Raw genomic sequence first — 20,509 nt, 5'->3', positions numbered from 1 at the left:
TCTGCAAGGAACGATGACCCAGAAGACGACCCTGGTGCTCCTCGCTCTGGCTGTCATTACCATCTTTGCCTTGGTTTGTGTTTTGTTAGCTGGCAGGAGTGGAGATGGGGGTGGACTGAGCCAGCCTCCCCAGTGCCCCTCCATTCCTCCTAGTGCCCAGCCCTGGACAAATCCTGGCCAGGGTCAGCTGTTTGCAGACCTGAGCCCCGAGGAGCTAACAGCTGTGATGAGCTTTCTGACCAAGCACCTGGGGCCAGGGCTGGTGGACGCTGCCCAGGCTCGGCCCTCAGACAACTGCGTCTTCTCGGTGGAGCTGCAGCTGCCTGCCAAGGCTGCAGCCCTGGCCCACCTGGACAGAGGGGGCCCGCCACCTGCCCGAGAGGCGCTGGCCATCATCTTCTTTGGTGCACAACCCCAGCCCAATGTGACTGAGCTGGTGGTGGGGCCCCTGCCTCGCCCGTCCTACATGCGGGATGTGACTGTGGAGCGTCATGGTGGACCTGTGCCCTATTACCGGCGCCCTGTGCTAGCCAGAGAGTATCTGGATATCGACCGAATGATCTTCCACAGGGAGTTGCCCCAGGTGTCTGGGCTCCTCCATCACTGTTGCTTCTATAAACAAGGGGGACACAACCTGCTAACGATGACTACAACCCCCCGTGGTCTGCAATCAGGGGAGCGGAACACCTGGTTTGGATTGTATTACAACCTCTCAGGGGCTGGGTTTTACCCACACCCTATTGGCTTGGAGCTGCTGGTAGACCACGAGGCCCTGGACCCAGCCTTGTGGAGCATCCAGAAGGTGTTCTATCAAGGCCGCTACTTTGACAGTCTGATGCAGCTGGAGGAACGCTTTGAGAATGGCCTGATAAATGTGGTGCTGGTACCAAACAATGGCACAGGTGGGTCCTGGTCCCTAAAATCCTCAGTGCCACCAGGTCCAGCTCCCCCTCTGCAGTTCCATCCCCAGGGACCCCCGCTTCAGTGTCCAGGGGACTCGAGTGACCTCCTCATTGTGGACTTTCTCTTTTGGCCTTGGAGCTTTCAGTGGCCCGAGGATCTTTGATATCCGCTTTCAAGGGGAGAGGGTGGCCTATGAAATCAGTGTCCAGGAGGCCATAGCCCTGTATGGTGGCAATTCCCCAGCAGCAATGATGACCTGCTATATGGATGGTAACTTTGGCATTGGCAAATACTCTACCCCACTGACCCGTGGGGTGGACTGCCCTTACTTAGCCACCTATGTGGACTGGCATTTCCTTCTGGAATCTCAGACCCCCAAGACACTACGTGATGCATTTTGTGTGTTTGAACAGAACCAGGGCCTCCCGCTACGACGACACCACTCGGATTTCTACTCCCACTATTTTGGGGGTGTTGTGGAGACAGTGCTTGTGGTCAGATCTGTGGCTACCTTGCTCAATTACGACTATGTGTGGGACATGATCTTTCATCCCAATGGGGCCATAGAAGTCAAATTCCATGCCACGGGTTACATCAGCTCAGCATTCTTCTTCGGTGCTGGTGAAAAATTCGGGAACCGAGTTGGGGAGCACACACTGGGCACGGTCCATGCCCACAGTGCTCACTTCAAAGTGGACCTGGATGTGGCAGGTAAGACAGTCTGAGGGACATCAGGGAGGGGGATAAGTGTAATCCCTACTTTGGGGTTTATGTAGGTAATTCACAAAAGAACAATTTGGGGTTTCATGCTTCCTTGTGGGCTAGCTGGGAGAGATAGCAGCTGGGTTTTCTTTGGATTGTAGCTTCCAAGCTGGGTGCAAAGCTGCCAGTTTCTACATATGTGACTGCCTTAGGAAACCTTGGGAAATGGCTAAGCTGAGGGAGAAGGCAGCATCTGGTTTCCCAGGGTCCCTTGAGTGCACACGGGCCTGTGTTCAAGCACACAGCTGTTTGTTTTCCAGCACGGCTCTGTCCCACGTACGGTACTGCAGCTCTGGATGTGTTTGGGTTTACTGAGTCCCTGGGCATGCAAGCCAGGCTTGGAACAACCGTTGCTTCACATTCCTGTGGGAGATAGGCCCTCCTCTTCCCTGATTTTTCAGCTTTTTCTGGGCACCCTTGGCTTCAGTGCAGGGGGATAGTGGGTACTGGGGAGAGGTTCCGGCTCTTGAAGTTTGGTGTCACAGAGACAGCCAAGGCTGTCATGATTTCCTGAAGATCATCTTTCTTTCTTTTTTCTTCCGTACATTGAGTTATCTCACCTGATTTTTTTTCTGTTCTCAATATGAAATATCTCAGAACTCTCACTGGGTCACACTGTTTCCACTCCTTTTTTGGGGGGAGGTGGAGTTTGAGACAGGGTTTCTCTGTGTAGCCCTGCTCCTGGAACTCATTCTGTAGACCAGGCTGGCCTTGAACTCACAGAGACTGGCCTTAAAGGCATGCGCCACCGCCCAGGTCAGTCCACTCTTGATGCTCTTAGTTCCAGGGTCCACTCTGTAGACAGAGAACTGTCCCTCTCCTGCCGGCCTGCTGCTCCCACCAGAATGTCCGCTGCAGGAGTACTTCCCTTCTGCCATTGCTAGCCCACCCGAGAGTCTTCCGAGGGCTCTGCTGTAACTGTGCCCACTGCTTCCAGGTCCTGGGCACACAGGTTTTCTGTTTGAACTCAGGCCTTACTCCCAGCTAGAAGGGCCTTCCGCGACATTTGCTGATATCCTTTAAGGGTAGGCAGAAATGGTATCCCAGGGTTGTGGGAAGTCCTGTCCCTGCCTGCACCTTTATTCCTGGAATGTAGACCCTGTCTCGCCCCTGCCCCCCCCCCCCCCCGCCCAAGGCCAGGCTATGGGTTCTCTGACCCCTGTGGGCCTGTGAGAGCCTGAGGGTGATAATGAAGTTTATTCAGCTCCGGCCTCAGAGAGAAGCTCAGGCATCCCACTAAATAAAAAAATAAAAATAAAAATAAAAAATAAGAGGAAGAAAGAAAACCAGGCAGTGGTGGTGCATGCCTTTAATCCTAGCACTTGGGAGGCAGAGGCAGGAGGATCTCTGTGAGTTTGAGGCCAGCCTTGTCTACAGAGTGAGTTCCAGGACAGCTAGCTAGGGTTACACAGAGAAACCCAGTCTCAAAAAGCCAAAACCAAACCAAACTAAAAATGTATTTTCTGTTCTGACTTCTGTGTCTGTGGGTATGTGCACATGAGTACATGAGTGCACATGAGTGGTACATGCCACTGGAACCAGAGATGTTGGGTCTCCTTGAAGCTGGAGTTCCAGGCACTTGTGAATGGCTCAGCACGGGTGCTGGGAGGCACTCCAGTCCTGTGGAAGACCAGTGTGCACTCTTAACCTTGGAGCCATATCTTCAGCACCTGAATATTTAAATTTATGGGTTAATAGTTTTGTCTGAAGGATGGGGGAGGTCTTGGGACAGGGAGGGACGCTCTGAAGGCAGGTGGATGCCAGAAATGTCCAGAGTGGTTGAATGACTAGCCCTTACACACTTTACACAGGGCTGAAGAACTGGGCCTGGGCAGAGGACATGGCTTTTGTCCCCATGAACGTACCTTGGCGTCCTGAGTACCAGATACAAAGGCTGCAGGTGACTCGGAAGCTGCTGAAGACTGAGGAGGAGGCTGCCTTCCCCCTGGGGGGTGTCACCCCTCGCTACCTGTACCTGGCCAGTAACCATAGCAACAAGTGGGGTCATAGACGAGGCTACCGCATCCAGATCTTCAGCTTTACTGGGGAACCACTGCCCCAAAAAAGCCCCATAGAGAAAGCCTTCAGCTGGGGAAGGTGAGTGGCAGGTGATCAGAGATGGTTGGGGAGGTGCGCCTTGGGGTGCGGCAGGGGCAGAGGAGGGGAACCTGGAAACAGCAGAGTGTTTCCGACATTGCCTGTCTCTGGGCACAAAGGGTATGGGTAGGGGTGTCATATCCCCTTGGAGGACTAGAGTCAGGGAAGAACTCTTTTCTGTTCAGGTGGTGGGGTGGGCTGTACTGTGCAGTGGCAGGGGTATGATGTGACCCTCCTCCAAGGTGGTGTCAGGAATTCTAGAGCCGGGTGTTGCTGTGTGAGCATATGTGGAGGCTGGTCAGAGCACAGAGCTTGCCTCCATCGGAAACGGGCATCATGTTGGGCTTAGCATCCATGGAAACCTAACCAGTGCCCTTCTAGGTACCACTTGGCTGTGACCCGAAGGAAGGAGGAAGAGCCTAGTAGCTCTAGCATCTTCAACCAGAATGACCCGTGGACTCCCACTGTGGATTTCTCTGACTTCATCAGCAACGAAACCATTGCTGGAGAGGTGAGCTGCTGGTGGGATGAACCGAGATAGGGTACAAGGATGAGCTTTACCTCCTCACGGGTGGGTCCCTGGAAACCATCTGAGCTTCTCAGGAAAAGAGCTAGTTCTTGCCTTTTGCACGTCAGTGGAGGTGATCATGACCTCTAGAACAGCGGTTCTCAACCTTCCGGATGCTGGGATCCCTTAGTGCAAGCAGTTCCTCATGTTGGAGTGACCCTCAGCCATAACATTATTACATTGCTATTTCATAGCTTTAATTTTGCTACTGTTATGAATCGTAATGTAATATCTAATATGCAGAGTATCTGATGTGTGACCCCCCCAAGAGGTCATGACCCACAGGTTGAGAATCACTGCTCTAGCTAGGTTCTTCCAGAGCTGAGAAGTCATGTGCAAACAACTGGGTCCTAAAGCCCTCCAAGTCTCATGTTTGTAAACTGAGCCCTTTCCAGGCCTGAGGATTCACAGAGAAAACCACAGACCACAGCTCCCAGCCCTGCCTTGAAGGGTGCATTCTACATGTCAACTTGCTACTACAGTTTTTTTTTAAATTTATTATGTATACAGTGTTCTGCCTGCATGTGTGCCTGCACAGCAGAAGGGGGCACCAAATCTTATTACAGATGGTTGTGAGCCACCATGTGGTTGCTGGGAATTGGACTCAGGACTTTTGAAAGAGTAGCCAGTGCTCTTAACCTCTAAGCCATCTCTCCAGCCCCTGATCCCACCTTCTAAGGCCTGAATGTCCCTGTTCCACAATTCTCCCCTAAGTTATACTTTGGGGACTCTTAGAGAATTAGAAAAGAAAAGCAGAAGTCGCCTGAAGTGATCACCCTCTGGTGTGAGCAGGCAAAAGGTGCTGTGATGGGGACAGCAGAGATGGAGATGCAGACCCCGTCTCAGGGAGGCAGCCGCGGTTCCCAAAATGGAATGAGCTTTTTACGTTTTGACTTCTGGGGCATCTGAAGGAGACACTGTTTAAAGATTCAAGATCTGTGGACTCGTGACCAGACCGCTGTGTAGGGAGGCTCTGTGGACTCATGAACAGACCGCTGTGTAGGGAGGCTGTGTCTAGCCAACCTCACCATCCTCTTTTCTCTCCCGCTAGGACTTGGTGGCCTGGGTGACAGCCGGGTTTTTGCATATCCCACATGCAGAAGACATCCCCAACACGGTGACTGTGGGAAACGGGGTGGGCTTCTTCCTCCGACCCTACAACTTCTTTGATGAGGACCCCTCCTTCTACTCTGCTGACTCCATCTATTTCCGGGAGGACCAGGATGTCAGTGCCTGTGAGGTCAACCCCCTGGCTTGCCTGCCCAAAACTGCCACCTGTGCCCCTGACCTCCCTGACTTCTCCCATGGGGGTTTTACTCACAAATAAGTGTCCCCTGGATGGACAGTCGAGCCAAGGTCCCTGGGGAGCAACAGCTGGCAGTGCACAGGGCAGTCTGGTTCCCTCGTTTGTCCTCACACCTCTGATATCCCATCTCTCTTCTGCTGCCCTCCTTGTCTCCCCCTCCCTGAGCATGATGATGAGCCCATGATGCCTGACACACAGGGACACTGGGCTTTGTCGATCATGGCTGTACTGAGTTCCTGCCTCGGGATAAGAGTGCCCTGGCTCGGAACCTGGAGTGATGGCTATGGTTTTTTTTTCCCCCAAATGGTTCTTTTTCCTTTCCTTCTTTTTGGTTTTTATTAAGAGTTTTATAGTCACTTGGAGGTCTCTGCAATGAGGATAATTCTCTAGAGACCACAGAGTAGGGTCTTGCCAAGTCTGGAACATTCACAGATGAGCCAAAAGGGACCCCTGTACACAGTCCTCTCCCCCCAGCCTCCCTCCTTCCTCTCTCTTGCCCTCACCTCCTGGAGTCCCTGCTCGCTCTTACAGTCTAGGATTTCCCACTCAGTTAAAAGGGGATACCTGTTTTTCCTGTTCCCTCAGCCCTTATTTCTCAACTGTACTCCCTTCTCCTGGTCTCGAGTCTGTGGAAGTCTCAAAGATGCAATGGAACAACATCTTTATAGGAAAGGACCAGGCTTGCCTGGCTCCTAACACCTACCACATATCAACAGCAGGCGTTGTCCCTGCTACAGTCTTGCTTTGCACTCTCTTCAAGAAGATGGTTGTAGAGACAGCAGGTGGCTTGGAGTTGCTATGATTATGACAGTTATGTTATTCTATGGGTATGCATGACTACAGTCTCTGTGCCCTGCAGTAGCCAGTTTGGGACCAGTGGAGTAGGGACCATGTGAGGACATCAAAGAAACAGAAAGCCCTGGGACTCCATGCCCAAAGCAAGGGCTGTCCAATCAGAAGCAGACATGCAAATGAGCATGATAGAGAGGGATGTGGCTTCATGGGACCTGCCTCAGGGCTTCCTGTCGCTGGCTTCCCTGAGTTCTGGACAGGGGGTGGTAGAAAGAAACACCAGTGGCTGGAAACAAGACGCACCGTTCCTGAGCAGACTGACCAAGCTAGGCCCATTGTGACAGTCTTACAGTGCAACCCAACTGACCTGAAAACCGTTTGTCATTACATGTTAGTAGGAAGCAAACTTCACGGGGAAAGGACATGCAGAAATGCTTCTGGTTCACTCCCTACTTGTGTTTTTAGAGCAAGGAGAACATAGAGGGCTGTGATAGTGCCCAGCTGTGATCCCAGAGTTCACCTGGGGGCTTGACTGATCTACACAGTGAGACTTTATCTCACAAAACCAAGGGCTCAAAATGTGACTCGGGGGTAGAGGACCCGAGGCACAGTTTTACAATATATAGATCTATACAATATATAGATGCATTTTTGTTGTTGTTATTGTTCATCATGTCCAAGGCCTTGGGTTTAATTCTCAGCATCGTTAAAATGAAAGAAAGGCACCGGAGAGAAGGCTCAGTGGTTAAGGGTGCACACACTGCTCTTGCAGGGGACCCATGTTTGGTTCTCAGCACCCACATTAAGTGCTCACAACCACCTGTAACTCCAGCTCCAGGTGACCCAGCGCCCTCTTTATGGGCACCTGTCCTCATGCACACATCCACCCAGATGCCGACACAGAAATAAAAAGTATTCTTTAAAGACAAAGAAAACCTAAAAATGAGGAGGGTATGTGTGTATTTGTTTATTCCTGCATTGAGAAATGAGTAACACTGGTTACCTCTGGGGAGGAGGATGGGTGAGGGCGGAAACTGGGTACTGAATGCCACTCAGAACATCCCAAGTACTGAACCATGTGACTATATTGCTTCATCAAAATAAATAAGTGGCCCCAACATGAACTTTCCTGTCTTTTCTATTTCTTTTTTTTCAAATATGTTGTGCGTGGTGGAGAAGTAGATAGTCCAAGATCTTGAGTCCTGAAGAAGTAGGTGGCCTGCGGTCCTGCCCTTGCCTTGCCCTTCCTGTGTCAACTCTGGGGAAATGTTAAACTTCAGTCAGTAGCTCCCTCCATCTCCCTCCATCCCCACTGCCTCTCAGAGGAAGGGAAAGTGAGAAGCCATGGAGCTCTGCTCAGGCCGGGCCGGGAGGAGAAGTGCCAGGAACAGATGCGGTGTCGCTCAGTTTCTGAACAGAGAGGCACATTCAAGAGCTCCCCCACCATGGGGCCTTTCACCCCTTCTCGCTGTCCCTGTGATGGTGAGGTCAGTTGCAGTCACAGCACCACAGGCACTTAGTCCAGAGATACATGATTTAAGATACTGGCATTATTTGGGGAGGCTCTAGAAACTTAGAACATGGTGCCAACCTGAAGGAAGCAGACCACTGGGTGAATGAACCCTTGGGATATGCTATCTTCAGTCGCTTCCTGTCTTGCTCTCTCTGCTTCCTGGTTCACCATGATGTGAACTGCTATGCTCTACGACACCATCCTCATCGTGAGAGACAGAACCTTCTTAAACCATGGGCTAAAGGAGTCTTTCCTCCTCAGACTTTATAAGGTCCTGTCTTTCTTCCCCCCCTACTCTCTCCCTTCATCTCCCTCTCTCTCTCCCTTCCTCCCCATCTCAAGGGTGCACACACTCTCAGGCACACACACACACAAATTAAAAAGACTTGCCAGGTGGTGGTGGCGCACACCTTTAATCCCAGCACTCAGGAGGCAAGGCAGGTGGATCTCTGTGAGTTCAAGGCCAGCCTGGTCTACAGAGTGAGTTCTAGGACAGGCTCCAAAGCTACAGAGACACCTTGTCTCAAAATAACAACAACAAACCAACCAATCAACCAACCAAACAAATGAAAACTCTCTTAGTTGGGGTGTGTAATGCTGTGATAAAATAAAATGACCAAAACAACATGAGGAAGAAAGGGTTTATTGAAGCTCGTGGTTCATAGTCCATCATCCAGAGAAGTCAGGACAAGAACCCAAGACAGGAACATGAGGCCAGAACTGATACAGAGACCAAGGAGGAGAGGTGCTTACTGACTTGTTCAGTCGGCTTTGCTTTTTCTATTTTCTTTTCTTTTATTTCCTTTCCCCTTTCCTTCCTTCCTTCCTTTCTTTCTTTTTGTATTTTGTTTTTTTGTTTTTGAGATAGGATTTCTCTGTGTAGCCCTGGTTGTCCTGGAACTCATTCTGTAGACCAGACTGGGCTTGAACTCACAGATATCCACCCACCTCTGTCTCCTGAGTGCTGAGATTAAAGGTGTGCACCATCCCTGCCTGGCCTCAGTCAGCTTTTCTTAAAGCAACCAGGACCCCCGCCCATGAGTGGCACCACCCACAATGGGCTGGGTCTACCCACATCTATCACTAATGAAGAAAAAGCCCTACAGACCTGCTGACCTATAGGCCAGTAATATGGAGGCGGTTTCTCAGTTGAGAGTGTTCTTCCCAAGTGTCTCTAGCGTGTGTCAAACTGATGTAAAAACTAATCAACACAATTAACTCCTCATCAACTTGACACACAAGCACTGCACTGTTTAGCTACAACCTTTCCTTTTTTTTTTTTAAATAAAGATTATTTATTTATTTATTATGTATACAACATTCTGCCTCCAGGTATGCCCACACGTCAGAAGAGGGCACCAGATCTCAATACAGATGCTTGTGAGCCACCATGTGGTTGTTGGGAATTGAACTCATGACCTCTGGAAGAGCAGTCAGTGCTCTTAACCACTGAGCCATCTCTCCAGCCCCCAACCTTTCGTTTTTCATCTGTCCCCAAGATGGTATGTTAATGTTCATATGACAGTATGAAGCATAGCAAAGGTTGAAAAGTTCTACAGTCTTTACAAATTCAAATACTTTAAAAGTTTGGTCTCTTTAAAGCATCCAAAATCTCTTTCAAAGTTCCAGGCCTCCATAAAATATCTGAAGTCTCTATAAAATGCCAATGTTTCTTAACTACAGACTCCCATAAAATGAGAAAAATGTGAACTACTTCTTACTCTAAGAAGAAGGAACCAGGACACAGTCACTCCGACAGTGTAAACCACTCAGTGTCTGGGATCTGCTCACAATCTCTTGGGCTTCTGAGAATCTGAGCAGTCCTACTTCTCGGGCTCTCTCGTCCATGGCGCATAGTTTGTCTCACAGACTCGGAATGGCTTCCGCTTCACAACTATGCCGTACCTAGTGGTTATTCCAGGGTATTGGCCTCTCCAAAATGCTGCAGGCTCTGCGACTAGGCTGCACCATCACCAATGGACTTTCCTGGGCTCCCTTCAGAGAAAGAAGGACCAGGCCACATGGTGCCAAGCTTCAACTTCTGTCCACGACCTCTTCAATTCTGGGACTGCAGCTGCAACTGAGTCTTCAGCCTCAGTCCTGGCCTCTCTTCAGGGACTCCAGCCCTGCTATACAGTGCCAACAGACACAGACAGTTTCTGCGGTCAGGGCAAAGAAAGGTCACAGAGTCGTGGTTATCATCAAGGATACTCAGTAATGAGGGGTTGGAGAAGGCCTCATAGAGCAATGGATCTCAACCCATGGGTCACGACCCCCTTGGAGGTTGAACAACCCTTTCATAGGGGTCACTTAAGACCATCAGAAGTCACAGATATTTATATCATGATTCATAACAGTAGCAAAATTACAGTTAGAAAGTAGCAATGAAGATAATGTTATGGCTGGAGTCACCACAAGATTAAAGGTTCGCATCATTAGAAAGGTTGAGAATCTCTGTCTTAGAGGATGGGATGTCTAAATTGATCTTACAGAGAAATAGACGTTGCCTGGGATAGAGGGATGAGAATGTGGAGAGTCTCCAGGGCAGAGAACAGCATGTTCAATTGCTGATCAAAGAGAGAGTCTCCCCACCAATCAATTCCCTTTCCAGGAGGCTCATTTCCCAGTAAACGGTTTATCACTTGTATGCACTTGCACAATGTATAGCCTGGCTGGAAAACCATGGAATGAATGAACCTTGGGAAGTGAGGAGAATTTCCAGCCCGTTTTGAAGATTTTTGTTTTGATAGGATCTCACTATGTAGCCCTGGATAGCCTACAACTTGCTATGCAGAGCAGTCTAGCCATGACCTGTAGAGACCCGCCTGACTCTGCTTTCCACTACTGGGAGTAAAAGAGTCTGCCTTTATTCCTGTCAGCTTCTTTTCTTCTTTGTGTTAATTCTCAACTCCGCTGCCTGTGGAGGCAAAGCCTCCATTTCAGCTCCTCAGGAATATCCCACTATTTTCTTTCCATATTTATTCATTTATTTATGTAGGTTTTTTGAGACAAATGTAGCTCAGAGCAACCTTCTTGCTACATAGCCCTGGTTGGCCTCAAAGGTGTGGCCCTCCTTTCTCAGCTTGCTGAGCTAGCTGAGATGCTGGTTCTTCAATCTCTAGATACTGATTGGCCCTTGCCTAGGGCCCTGCATCTTGACAAGGCAGAAGTATTTCTCTGTCTTCACCTGAGCACACCTGTTCCTCCAAACAGTGCTCTACACCACATGGCTCTGGCTTCTGTCCTCAGGAAATCATCCCTCAACCTGTTGTCCTTTCCCCTGGTGACCCATGGACCATGGACATCTGTCATGGTCATTTGCTTTGGCAAATGTCAGAGTGACATCTTTGGTGAGAAAGAGGAGAGCACTTGCCGCTGACTCCTCCCTGAGCTCCTCCCTACCTGGAATTCCAACACTTCCTCCTTGGCATCTGTTCTTTCTAAGAAGACTTTCAGGGATTTCTAGTTCTTTCTAGGTCTGTGCTCTTGGCCCTCCATTTTTTTTTTCTGAAAATTATTCCTGCTTACTTCAGACTGTTGATATTAGGTTTTGGCTAAGTATGTCTTTCTGACCTAAACTATCGTGTTCTACAACAACCCTTTGTCTAGGCATCTTTACATGTACACACATATTTAAAGACACCAACATGCACATGCATACCAGGCACATATTTGTAAGCATAAATGTTAGCCTCCGCACTTATCTGTGAATGCCCACACCCGATCCAGGTGCGCGCTTTCCTGAACCAAGTCCACAAGAATGGACGATTGTCCTAAGGGTTTAAACACACAGACACAAGAGACCTGCTCATTCACCAAAGAGTAAATGGCCACTTTATTAAACTCAAGTCGGGTATTTATACCAGTGGGCAACGGGGGCAAAAGGGCACGGCCCCCTCCCATTAGGAGCAGTAGAAGAAGATTACAGGTGCCCGGCCAGAAGCAGCTGGGGGAGCCAGGCGTGGCAGGCGTATAGGGCCCGCAGCTGGAACCTTGTTTACAGGTGGAATCACCATAACAAAAGAGAGCCAAGTTTTTTCTAAACTATACCCTCAAGCCAGTGCTAGTGCAGAATCTCCAGGGAGCCAGAGGTCAAACAGCCCTGCGAATCACCAGGAAGAAAAGGGGAAAAGACCTGTTTACCTACACATAAACACACACACAAACACACATACACACACAGACTCATGCAGGCAGAAAATGTGTATTTGAATACATGCACACATAAGTATGTGTATAAGTAAACACAAAGAACATCCGCAGATGCAGAGATAAACATGGGACCAAACACACACACATGCTTGTACACACAAAAAATATATATGCACACTGTGAACAAGTAAACAAAACACATATATACCCAAATGTACCCATACACCCAAAACACGCGTACATACACATACAAACATAATTACACAAAAGGCAAACACACACACACTCACAGATGTACACACATCTATTTACTCACACATAAACATACTCACACATGTACATACACAGCAAACACAGGTCCATACACACACAAACATATGCCTGCACAAATATGTACAATCAAACACACATTATGGAATGATACACAGATACACACAGTTATACACACACCTTTTACTTCTTTTTTTTTTCTGCCTTCTTTACTCTCCTTTTTTTAAAAAAAAAACAAACAAGGTTTCTGAAGCCCTGGCTATCCTGAAACTTGCTATGTAAACTAGACTGGCCTCAAACAAACAGAGATACTGTCTATGTCTCCCAAATGCTGAGATTAAAGGTGACCATCACACTTGGTCACCTTATTTTCTTTAAGAATTAAAAGATAAAACACAAAGTAAAATAAGGGTCTCACCCTGTGGGTCAGACAAACCTGGAGCTTATGATGTCGTCCAGACTGACTGGGAGCTCGTGGCAACCATGGAGCTCAGTGCTAGGACTGCAGGCGTGCACCTTGACCCCCAAACCCTTTTGCTGTGTGTGTGTGTGTGTGTGTGTGTGTGTGTGTGTGCAGGTGCCTGCAGAAGCCAGAAGAGGGTATCTGACCCCTTGACCTGGAGAAAAGGGAGTTGGGAGCTGCCATGTGGGTGCTGGGAATGGAACCAGGGTTCTCAGAAAGAGCGGCCAGAGCTGTTAACTTCTGAGCTGTCTCTCCAGCCCTTAAGACCGTTTCTCAATAGATGCCAACTGTTTCATAAAAGCTCTTTCTGAAGTTGTTTTCTGAGGCACTGTGATGGTTTGAATGAGAAATGCCCCCCCCCCCCGTAGTCTCTGGCATTTGAGTGCTTGGTCACCAGGTGGTGGCCCTGTTTGGGGGAAGCTTAGGAGGTGTGGTCTTGCTGGAGGAAATTTGTCCCTGGGGACGGGGTTTTGAGAACTTGTTGAGCCTGTTCCCTGGGCTTCCTGTTTGTGGTTCAAGGTGTAAACTCTCCATAGCTGCTCCAGCCACCCACTGCCATGCTGTCCACTTCATTATGGAACCAAAGCCCAAAATAAACTCTTCTGTAAGTTACCTTGGCCATGGTGTTTTATCACAATAGAAGAAAAAGTGACCAACACAGGCATTTAAGGAAATAATCGCAGCTTCTCCTGGAACTAAAATTCCCAGAGAAAAGCCAGGGCTACGTTAAAGATTCTGCAAGGCAGAATGACTGATTCACAGTTGTGGAGAGCTGAAATGTTGCAGATTCTGAGCTAAGATATCCTGGGTTACTTTCAGTCTCTTTAAGAGGCATCTGTTACCCACTTGTGTGGTTAGCCTAACATCTTTGCAATTGTATGGTAAAATCGTTTGAAGCTTGGAATGGGTGCTCACTCCTGTAATCCCAACATATAGAAAGCAGTGGCAAGAGCATCAGGAGTTCAGGTTATTTTCCATTACAAGTGAGCTCAATACCAGCCTGGGATGAATGAGACCCTGTCTGAAAACAAAGACCAAACAAATAAAAACTCTTTGGGGATGCATTCACTTAGCAAACAACTAACATCTAGCACCTCAAAGCTAAAAATAATGTTGGATAGCACCTGAAACCTATCCCAGGGATCTCCCCATTTTGCCACATCCCACTAACCTAAGATTTCCTTCAATGTTTTTGAAAATGTCTTGACTTATTGTTGGGGAATATTATTTTAAGGTGTGTTACTTTCGTTCATGTTGCATTTTTTTTAAAAAAAAAAAACTCTGTGAAGCTGTGATTCTTTGCCTGTCTAAAACATCTGATGGTTTAATAAAGCACTTACAGTCAATAGCAAGGTGCGAGAGAGAAAAAGGTAGGGCTGGCAGGCAGAGAGAATAGATAGAAGGAGAAATCTGGGAATGAGATAGTGAAAAGGAAAAGAAATACCACCCTGGACAACCCCCACCTTGGTATCCAGGTGGGTCTCCAGCTAGGAAGGCAGGAAGAGATAAGGAAACAGGAAGCTCCTGGACAACCCCCTCCTTGGTATTTAGGTGAAAGGTCAAGAATGTGCCACTCAGCTTAGCCTTATTTGAATTGACCAATGGAATGAATCCCCGTAACCATGCTTTTTTTTGCTTCTGTACCCGCGCTTTTGCTCTCCTATAAGAACCCCTCACCCCCAACCTGGGGGCGCGCAAGTCTTCCGAGAGACCTTTTCGCCCCAGGTACCTGTGTATTCGAATAAACCTCTTGCTGTTTGCATCCGTAAGTGTGGCTTCGTCGGGTTCGTGGGTTAGGGGCCTCTCTCGCTAGGAAGACATCCCTCGGGGGTCTTTCATTTGGTGCATTGGCCGGGAATTGAGGCCCCCACCCAGGGACCACCGATCCACCTTCGGGAGGTAAGCTGGCCAGCATTCTATATGTTCTATGTCCTGTGAATGTCTTACGTCTTTTGCTTCTGAGTGTTGCGCTGCGAATTTGAATTCTGTTCGATTCAGCTGAGTCGATCTGAACCTGGCGGGCCTCGGGAGAGACCGACGGGTCTGGATTCCCCCCCCCCCCCCCCCCCCCCCCGCGCGACCCTGGAGACGTCCCAGGGTGTTGGGAGCCCGACTTTTTGGGGCTCATCTGTCTGGAGCCCGATTTTTCGGGGCTCATCTGTCTGGAGCCCGATTTTTCGGGGCTCATCTGTTGGAACCCATGACCAGAGCTGGACTTTTTGGGTCGCCACCCTTGTCCGTGGGTCACGTGGTTTTTCTGGGAGGCATATGGTCCGGACCTTCTCTGAAGCCTCCATCTGAATCCGTGCGGCGCGTCTGATTGTCAGTCTGTTCGTTTTATTGTTCATTTTTATGGTCTGTCTGTTCGTTTATTGAAATACTAACATGGGACAGTGTCTAACTACCCCTTTAAGCCTTACTATAGATCGGCACCCCCCAGTGCGGCGGCGTGCGCGGGGGCTAAGGGAAGCCTGGGCGCCCAGGCCTGAGCGAGCAGCCGGGGGTTGCTGAGGGCCAGCAGCTTGCCTGGCCTCCCGCCGCGCTCGCCGCGGAGAGCGAGGTTTGCCTGCGGCCGATGTTGTAGCCCGGCAGGCGAGCCCGGGGCAAGCTGCAGAGTCCCCGCCCACGACCGCCCGCCCTCGGCCTGCGAGCCGTCGCGGGACTCCAGTGGGAGCGGAGGCCTAGGCAGCCCGGCCCGGGGGGAAGGGCTCTTCGGTGACCGCACCGCCCCGCCTTTGAGTCGCCCTCACGGGCCGCGGGGGCTCGCTGCTGCCCCCCGCCGGCGCCCAGGGTGCGGCCCGGGCCTGGCTCCCTCACGGCTCCCCCGCCAGCGGCTGCGCCCACAACCCGGGTCCCGATGAGTAACTCCCGCAACAACCGGGTGATGATGGAGGGGCGTCGGCGCCCGCGTAGTGCGCGGCCCAGACTGGAAATGGGGCTGGTCACACCCGTGAAGTAGCTTGAAGTCTTTGGTTTGTTTGGTGCCTTTGTCCTGTGTGTCTATGTAATATATGTTGTGCCTTTCTTTGACTTTGATATTGTGATCACTTACAAGACTTTAGAGATATGGCCATAAGCATAGGGGTACATTTCATAAAAAAAAAAAAAAAGAGTCAGCCTCAGCCCCAAGCACGTGGCTGCGGAGCAGCATGCGTGTATGGATGGCTGGGCTGGGTAATTACTATGACCTAAAGAGGTTAACAATCTTTTTTTCCTCAGTGCCCCCCCCATGCTGATGGATGAGTTCCCTCTGTCTGCCCTGGGAGCTGTGCACCTCTAACTCCACCTATGAAGAACTCTTTCAGATCCTATGGGTTATAAATATTATAACTATCTGTCATCATTTATAGAGGCTGGTTACAAAATGTTTTTAAAAATTATCATTGGTTAATGTTTTATTTTTTTTTTAAAAAAGAGCCTATTGTTGATCTCAAATGTTTCACACTGGTATAGGATTTTATATGCTGTTCTTGTTTAAAATATAGCCATATATCCACACTGAGAAAAACCACAAGAAAGACTTTAGTAAGAGTTTTTATGTTGTCTACTGTATTGTCTAAAAAAAACAAGGGAGATTTTGGTTAAAAAAATATAAACAGGTACGGGCCTTATCTAGTTCCCAATGTATGTTTTCAAGGTCAAACTTAGAGCAGGTAGGGAGCAGCTGACAGTCCATCACCGCAGGGCTCTGCCATCTGTGTTTCTTGAGCATTTAAAGGAGGCTTACAGACATTATACTCCCCTTGACCGAACCTCTGAGGGTCAATGGTACCTATGGCCTTTATAGGACAGTCAGCATCAGATATTAACAAAAGTTACAATGGTTAAAAGGGTTGCAGGATTTGGTTAAGGAGGCAGAGAAAATGTTTCATAAGCAAGAGACGGAGGAAGAGAAGAGAGAGAGAAAGAGAGAGAGAGAGAGAGAGAGAGAGAAAGAGAGATGGAGGCAGAAGAAAGAAGACTGGAGGGATCATAGACAAAAGGAAAATTTGATAAAATTTTGGCCGCAATGGTAAAAAAAAAAAGAAAGAAAAGATAGAACCTAGACAGATAGGGAACCTGGGCAACAGAAGACCAAAGATGAACATGGACAGGCACCCCTTGGACAAAGGACGATGTGCTTATTGCAAAGAAAAAGAACATTGGGCAAAAAAAAAATGCCCAAAGAAGAAAGGAAGGGACTCTAAGGTACTGGCCCTAGCAGAAGATGATTAGAGGGGAGAGAATAAAAGACTATAGTAATTGGAGCAACTGGACAGAAACAATATCTGTGGACCACCTCACGAACTGTAGATTTGGGGAGAGGACAAGTGACTCATTCCTTCCTGGTTATCCCCGAGCGTCCTATCTTTATTAGTAAGAGACTTGCTAACAAAGCTGAAGGCCCAGATCCGGTTTACTCGAACCAGGCGGGAGATGATTAAAACCTTTCGTTGACTGAACCAGTGACCTTCGCTCCCCCTGCTGTCCTCCATCCCACTACCCTACTGCCTGAGACTGATGACACCTCATCTACTTATCAATGCGCTGAGAAGCTGGTACCCGAAATGATCTGAAGGATCAGCCTTGGCCTGAAAGTCCGAGCTGGTGTACGGATGGCAACTGTTTCATGATCGAAGGTAAGCGGAAGGCGGGGACAGCAATGGTGGATGGGAAGCAAGTAGTCTGGGCATAGCCTCCCTGAAGGACGTTGGCACAAAAAGCCAGACTTGCGGCTTTGATACCAGCTCTACAAGTGGCAGAGGAAAAAGTCTCAGCATCTACACTGACAGCAGGTATGCTTTTGCCACTGCCCATATTCATGGAGCAATATACAGACGAAGAGGACTGTTAACATCTGCAGGAAAAGACATATACTTGTCCAAGACACCAAAAAGCTTGAGATGCTGTGGCTGAAGGAAATCAGATGGCAGACTCTCTGTCTTGGCAGAAGAAGTAGTCAAAAACTGCAAGGCCTGTGCTATGATTAATGCAGGACACTCCATATATGCTCCTGGGAAGAGGCTCAGGGGCGATTGGCCTGGAGCCTACTGGGAAGTATATTTTACAGAAATTAAGCCAGCCAGATATGGCAACAAGTACTTATTAGTTTTTATAGATACCTTTTCAGGCTGGGTAGAAGCTTTTCCTACCAGGACTGAGACAGCCAATGCGGTGGCCAAGAAGATCAAAGAAGAAATCTTCCCAAGGTTTGGGATACCCAAGGTAATTGGGTCTGATAATGGACCTGCCTTAGTTGCCCAGGTAAGTCAGGGACTGGCCGCCCAATTGGGGATCAATTGGAAATTACATTGTGCTTACCGACCCCAGAGTCAGGACAGGTAGAAAGGATGAATAGAATTCTAAAAGAGACCTGCGGAAATGACTGGACAGCCCTCCTTCCCTTTGCCCTGTTCCAGGTTTGGAATACCCCAGGGCAATTTAAACTCATCCCTTATGAGATCCTATGTGGAGAACCACCACTGCTCACTGAGTCGGATGAAATGTATAATCCTGATGTTATTCTTTCTAGACCTTTATTTTCCCCGTCTAAAGGCCCTTGAAGTGGAGAGACACCAGATCTGAAAAAAACTGAAAGAAGTATGCATCTCTGCCTGGATCCACGCCTCCCACATGAAACGAGCTCCTGAACTACCCAAATTACAGTATCTGAGGCTTTTGACAACACTACCAGTCAAGAGGCTTGTGTTTGGAGGACTAATCGTAGACGAACTCTTACTGAGGTTATGTAATGAGACTCTAAAGAGCCCTAAGACTCCTGACACCTGGTACTTGGTTCCTGGTTTAGGTAGATGATGGGTTTGTAGTACAGGCTTGATGCCTTGCGTGTCAAGTTTTTGATAATACCAAAGATTACTGTGTGCTTGCACAACTGGTATGAGTTTGACAGGCACCCAACTCGCTTTCGACGAGAACCTATTTCCCTGACACTAGCAGTAATCCTGGGCCTTAGAGAAGCTGCCGGTGTTGGGGCAGGTACTGCTGCCCTAATACAGGCCCCTCAGTACTTCAATGTATTAAGATTTGAGGGCTTTAGAACAATCTGTTTCCAAACTCGGAGAGTCATTGACTTCCCTCTCAGAAGTGGTCTTACAGAATAGAAGGGGATTAGATTTGTTATTCTTAAAGGATGGAGGATTATGCGAATAGATCTCCCTGGATGACTACTTTGATATCCTCCCTTATGGGACCACTCCTAATTTTGCTTCTGCTACTGATATTACCTTTATTAGAAAAAGAACAAGTGCTGTTCAGATTTTGATGTTACACCTCCAATACAGTGCTTTATAAGGTCAAGAAGATACTGAAATCTAGTTCTATGATTAGAACTAGGCACTAGAAAAAATGGGGGAATGAAAAGGAAAAGAAATACCACCCTGGACAACCCCCACCTTGGTATCCAGGTGGGTCTCCAGCTAGGAAGGCAGGAAGAGATAAGGAAACAGGAAGCTCCTGGACAACCCCCTCCTTGGTATTTAGGTGAAAGGTCAAGAATGTGCCACTCAGCTTAGCCTTATTTGAATTGACCAATGGAATGAATCCCCGTAACCACGCTTTTTTTTGCTTCTGTACCCGCGCTTTTGCTCTCCTATAAGAACCCCTCACCCCCAACCTGGGGGCGCGCAAGTCTTCCGAGAGACCTTGTCGCCCCAGGTACCTGTGTATTCGAATAAACCTCTTGCTGTTTGCATCCGTAAGTGTGGCTTCGTCGGGTTCGTGGGTTAGGGGCCTCTCTCGCTAGGAAGACATCCCTCGGGGGTCTTTCAATAGGAAGGAGGAAGACTTCAGGGTCTGGCCACCCGGCCACCTAGCTATACAGCCGGACCAGAATAAAAAGGAAAGAAAAGGTATACAGGAATAGAGAAAGATAAAAGCCCCTAGGCCAAAGTCAGATGGGATAATTTAAGTTAAGAAAAGCTGGCAAGAAACAAACCAAGCTAAGACTGGGCGTTCCTAACTAAGAATAAACCTCCGTGTGTGATTTATGTGGGAGCTGGGTGGTGGGGGCCTCCCAAGAAGCCTAAAGAGTTTAAACAGTCAAAAGAGCAAAAGCATCACACAATAACTTACGACTTTCTTTAGGTATGTAACTATAAAAACTCATGAAATAATTTTCACGTTGAGATATGCTACTTGAGGCAACCTAAACCCGTGTCCCAGACCAGGACACGGAAAATGCACATTTGGCTCAGGAATAAACTCTGTCTTCTCCCTTGGATGTGCTTTGTGTTCACACCCAAGGAGCGGTCTCTGACAACAGAGCTTGGACTGCTCCAGGCGGCAGTGCAGACTTCATCTAGATGACACAGCAGGGCTAGCCCCTTTCTGCTGCCTTGATAATGGGGTGGTGGAGGAGGGAGCAGGCTACGGGCTCCTCTCTGAGGCTGTCACTTCTCCAAGCCTTGGGTGGGAAGAAGACTTAGTTCCTCATCTCCCAGGATAGGGACATGCTCACTTTCACTTGTGGGTCCCACAGAATTCCCCAGTGTTTTCCTTTGTTAGGGAAGCTCTCCAAAGTCTTCCTCCTGCTCCCTCTCAACTCCATCTGTCCTCCATGTCCACTCCGGACCTCCCCGGAAGGAGACGCAAGAGGAATCAAAGGAATTCATCAGAAATGACAGAAGCGTCTGTCACAGCATCCTCTTTCTGTCTAATACTTTTTTTAAAGAATGAAGGTCAAGT

General features: G+C 48.7%; 1 protein-coding gene and 1 pseudogene across 1 annotated transcript; both read left to right on the top strand.

Annotated features, from left to right (window-relative positions):
* Nucleotides 1–11: 11 nt before the first annotated feature.
* LOC125407879 (amine oxidase [copper-containing] 3) lies at nucleotides 12–7,552 on the top strand. The gene is made up of 4 exons (XM_048445720.3): nucleotides 12–1,614; nucleotides 3,477–3,762; nucleotides 4,144–4,273; nucleotides 5,382–7,552. The coding sequence occupies exons 1-4, from the start codon at nucleotides 1,152–1,154 to the stop codon at nucleotides 5,655–5,657; spliced, it is 1,155 nt and encodes a 384-aa protein (XP_048301677.2). The 5' UTR covers nucleotides 12–1,151; the 3' UTR covers nucleotides 5,658–7,552.
* On the top strand, nucleotides 14–1,066 carry LOC148120782 (amine oxidase [copper-containing] 3 pseudogene; annotated as a pseudogene).
* Nucleotides 7,553–20,509: the final 12,957 nt, after the last annotated feature.

Source organism: Myodes glareolus, chromosome 9 (genome assembly GCF_982192425.1).
Source record: "Myodes glareolus chromosome 9, mMyoGla1.1, whole genome shotgun sequence".
In the NCBI taxonomy this organism is placed as follows: Eukaryota; Metazoa; Chordata; class Mammalia; order Rodentia; family Cricetidae; genus Myodes; species Myodes glareolus.
The sequence above is the reverse complement of the archived record's forward strand: the minus strand, read 5'-3'. Positions and strand labels throughout refer to the sequence as shown.

Coding starts and splice junctions, on each gene's coding strand:
- LOC125407879 (XM_048445720.3), top strand. CDS start 1,152: ATGATGACCTGCTATATGGATGGTAACTTTGGCATTGGCAAATACTCT. Junction 1,615..3,476: donor AGTGGACCTGGATGTGGCAG/GTAAGACAGTCT, acceptor CACTTTACACAG/GGCTGAAGAACTGGGCCTGG. Junction 3,763..4,143: donor AAAGCCTTCAGCTGGGGAAG/GTGAGTGGCAGG, acceptor GTGCCCTTCTAG/GTACCACTTGGCTGTGACCC.